General features: G+C 63.2%; 1 protein-coding gene across 1 annotated transcript in view; it reads right to left on the bottom strand.

The window, feature by feature from the left end:
- Positions 1 to 2,188: 2,188 nt before the first annotated feature.
- B3GNT7 (UDP-GlcNAc:betaGal beta-1,3-N-acetylglucosaminyltransferase 7) overlaps positions 2,189 to 4,042 on the bottom strand; it is a 3,144-nt gene continuing 1,290 nt past the window's right edge. The window contains exon 3 of the mRNA XM_027769359.1: positions 2,189 to 4,036. Coding sequence (XP_027625160.1) covers positions 3,299 to 4,036 — 738 coding nt within the window. The 3' untranslated portion in view covers positions 2,189 to 3,298. The remainder of the gene's footprint in view (positions 4,037 to 4,042) is intronic.

Below are 4,042 nucleotides of genomic sequence, written 5' to 3'. Positions count from 1 at the left end.
CCCGGGAGCTGGAGGTTCCGCTAGTAGCCAGCTGCATAGCTGAGTGAAGGGCATAGGAGTACCACCGGCCGCATGCTGCCCTCTGAGGGAGGCTGAGCTGGTGAGGGTGAAGAGGACAGTGAAGAGGACAGTGGTGTGATTGCAACGGGCTCCCCTGAAGCCTGGCACCAAGGTCATGGCGGAGAAGCCACAGAGCTGTGCAGGCCCCGTGTTCGACAGCGCCACTGTGTGGTGTGAGGGGGAATAGCTGGAGATGACTGCTCAGACTTCTCAGAGAACACTGGGGCTCAGGACATCCCTAAGGTTTTGGATTCTTTGGGAGTAGGCTCCAAGAGAGTGATGCTGGGTTTTCTGCCAAGAAGGGGTACACAAGGGACTCAAGCCATCAGTGAGAAAGGTTCAGCGTAACCTCATTTGTTCCCTGGGTGAACTCCATACTGATGACACAGTGCTGACTATGGGGCTGGGCTTAACAGGTGCGCGCCAGAAAATGGAAAGTGTTTTCATTATTAAAGGAAGCAAGACCATAAAGATTTTCTGGAATGACCTTTGTGGGCTGACTGAGCAGACTTAGATCAGCTTTGTGCAGGGCTGGGCCAGGGGCTGGCAGAGGGCCCCCAAAAGCCACAGATGGAGGCTGGGGGCAGACATGTTTTGAAGGTTCCATTCCATCTAGTTTCTGCCCTGCTCTGAAGGCTGTGGTGGCCCCTCACTCTTCTCAAGGTGTCCATTTCTCACCAGGGCATCCTCGCCGCCCCTTCCATCTCCAACTCTGTCCCCACGGGTGGTGGGGCTGCTCACTCTGAGGCCCTGATGTTGCACTCTGGCCTACTGCACGTGTCCCCAGCCTGGACACGTGTCCCCTCCACCACAGGCAGTGGACAAAGACACACTGCTGCGAGGGCTGGGGCCTGCCCGCCGCTGTGCTGGGCAGGGCAGAGGCTGCCCAAGGAAGAGCACTGGGGTTGGCCTTGGCCTCATGGCCCCACGGTGGGAACCAGCTACCTCTAGCGCTCCTGCCCATGGGGCCCAGTCAGAGATGCCAGCATGGGTCTGAGGGAGGGGCAGGGCCCGGCTGGCCTCCTCGCTCCCTCGACTGTCCACACACGTCCCTTGGACCCTGCCCTGGGGATAAAACTAGATACCCTCCTCAACCCAGAAGGCCCAAGATGGCCCTGCCTGCCCCCCAGCCTCCCTTCCCTTCTCACCCCAGCTCTGGCCGGACTGCAGAAGCCCCTTTCTGCTCAGGGGGCATGCTCTGCCCTCCCGCCTCTCCCGGCTCTCTCCCTCAAGGGACTGGGAGTTCTGGGAAGACAGAAGTTCCAGTCATCCTGTGTCCGGCAGCCCTCGGCAGGGCCGTGCTCCTGCCAGAGAGGGATGAGCCAACAAGGGCCTGGCGCCCGTCTGGGGGCCCGCATCGGCCTTGGTGCCACTGTCAGTCTTGTAGTTCTTCCGGACGTTTAGAACCCACGCCCTGCGTCTTCACTCAGCACGGGGCTCTGCAAACCTACAGCTGGCTGACCAGGGGGGAGGGGCGGAAGCGAGCACCCCCTCCCTTCCTGAGGGCTTGGACCTGGGCAGCTGGATCCTGATGGACACCCACCTGCCCCTCTGCGGTGCCCCCAAGCTGGGTGCAGGTGGGGGTGCTGGCTTCTTCACTACAACTGCCCAACATGCTTCTCCAGGTACAGTGGCTGCCCAGGATCTTGGGTCAGGTGCCGGCACAGGGTGGTCACCTCCACCCAGCCCTGGGGGCTTCCAGGTTGACTGGCAGGGCATCATGCCCCGCCAGCCCGTGGCCTGCCACCTCGCCTCGCCTCGCCTGTGGCAGGAGCCCACACTGAGTTGGAGCCCCGCTGTCCCCACCCACAACACGGGAAGTGCCAGGGCTCTGTGAGCTCACAGGTCACTCCTGTCCCCACCTTCTTCTACGGCACTTCAGGGGTCACCGTGCACCCCCAGCAAGAATGAGGAGGAACAGGCATATCTCAGCCCGTGGCCTGCCACCTCGCCTCGCCTCGCCTGTGGCAGGAGCCCACACTGAGTTGGAGCCCCGCTGTCCCCACCCACAACACGGGAAGTGCCAGGGCTCTGTGAGCTCACAGGTCACTCCTGTCCCCACCTTCTTCTACGGCACTTCAGGGGTCACCGTGCACCCCCAGCAAGAATGAGGAGGAACAGGCATATCTGCGGAAATCTCCCGGCTACCTTAGCCCCGGAATGGAGCTGGTGGCAGGGAGTGTCACACCGGAGAAAACCAGTCCCGTTTTATTGAGAAAATAGAGTGGATTGCTCCACTTTATAATGGCCTGCTTGGAGGAGGAGGCTCGTCCATCAGCACGGCTGGCCCTCCCTCCCAGGGGCAAATGCTGGTCTGCTCAGGCATGGGAAGCAGGGGTGCGGCTGGGGCAGGCTCTGGGAGGGGAGTGAGGGTGTGGGGATGCATGGATGAGGGAGGAGGGTCAGGGGACAGGGGACCACCGACACCTCCTGAGGCCCGCAGCCTTCTCTCTCTGAATTCTTCATAAATAAACTTCACAGTAATAGAGGAACGTCCGCTTCCAGGGCCAAACTGCTGGTCCCGGCCAGGAGCCAGCCTCGGTGGGGCTGCGGGAGGCGCCTCGGCTGGGCTGGTGTCAGGCAGCACCGGATGGCGGGGCCAGGAGCACTGCTCCCTTGCCTGTGCTGGGACTGGGGGGGCTGCAGCCCGCACCGAGGTTCTGAGGGGCACTGAGGTAGACAGGGCAGCCAGTGGCGCTTCGGATACGAGGACACAGCCAGTGGAGAGGCCTCCTGGGAGCAGAGACTGAGCAGCCGCCTCCAGGCAGGCCTCGGGGCATGGCTCCCTCTCCCAGAAGGCCCGGGAAGACCTGTGAGCCTGCACAAGGTTGAGCTTCTGGAGGGCTGCTTGGCCCCAGGGGAAACTGAGGCACATCACAGCAGGCTTTTCCTGTGAAGATAAGAGGACAGCCACAGCCCCATAGGGCCAGGCCGAGCCCAGGTACCTGAGCACGGGATTCCGTCAGAGGCCACCAGGGCCCCGGGTCAGAGGCCACCAGGAAATGGACTCAGGTGAGGAGGTAAGTAGCAGCATCGTCCTCGCTCCTCAGGCGGCTTCCAGTCCAGGCAGCTCCAGCTGTGTTGGGGTGTCTCCCGCCCAGGGAACGGCACCTACCACATCCAGTGACACACAGGGACCCAGCCCTCCTGCTCCCTGCAGCCGAGGACCAAAGCCCCGGCCGGCGGCGCCGCTTCAGTCCTAATACCGCGGGAGCTCCCGGGCGCCCGGCCGGCGGGCTCAGAGCACCTGCAGCCGGCGCGAGCAGGTGAGGTTGCTGTGCACCAGCTCCCACATGCCCAGCAGCTCGGCAGGCAGCAGCTTGTGCACCACCAGCATGGAGCGGAAGAAGCAGGGCTCCTTGTTCATGCGGCTGTTGCGGTTCCGAGAGATGCCGAACGTCTTGAAGCCCTCGTGGGCCGTGGGCTGCACGCCCAGCACCTCCAAGCACATGCCCAGGAAGACATCGTCGATGGGGTACAGCTCCAGGGTGTCGCAGGCGTGGCGCAGGCGCCGGGCCAGGCCGCCGGCCATGAGGAAGCCGCCCCCACCGGCGTAGGGCGGGTAGCTGGCCTTGCTGTACAGGGCCCCGGGGATATAGTACTTGTTGTCCTTGCGGCGGATGGGCCGGGCATGATGCAGGACATCGCCCACGAACAGGTTCTCCTGAGGCCGCCGGTCGGCAAGAAACTCCAGCAGGTTAGTGGGGTTGACGAACACGTCGTCGTCCCCTTTGAAGATGAAGGGGACATTGGGGCAGTAGATGTCAAGCCACTTGAGGAAGTGGATCTCCTTGAGGGTCAGGTTGAAGAAGCTGTCGAGGAAGTCCCACTGCAGGATGTCGCCGTAGATGCGGTCCTCGTAGGCCAGCAGCTGCTGGTAGTGGGCGCGCTCCTCCAGCTTGGAGGCCGTGCCCAGGAGGAAGAGGGTGCGCACAGCGCCCCGGCCGCCGCCCGCCGGCGCCCACTCGCGGCCCCAGGTGGG

Source organism: Tupaia chinensis, unplaced genomic scaffold (genome assembly GCF_000334495.1).
Source record: "Tupaia chinensis unplaced genomic scaffold, TupChi_1.0 Scaffold149383_1, whole genome shotgun sequence".
Taxonomy (NCBI): domain Eukaryota; kingdom Metazoa; phylum Chordata; class Mammalia; order Scandentia; family Tupaiidae; genus Tupaia; species Tupaia belangeri.
This window is presented reverse-complemented; position numbering and strand designations above follow the sequence as displayed.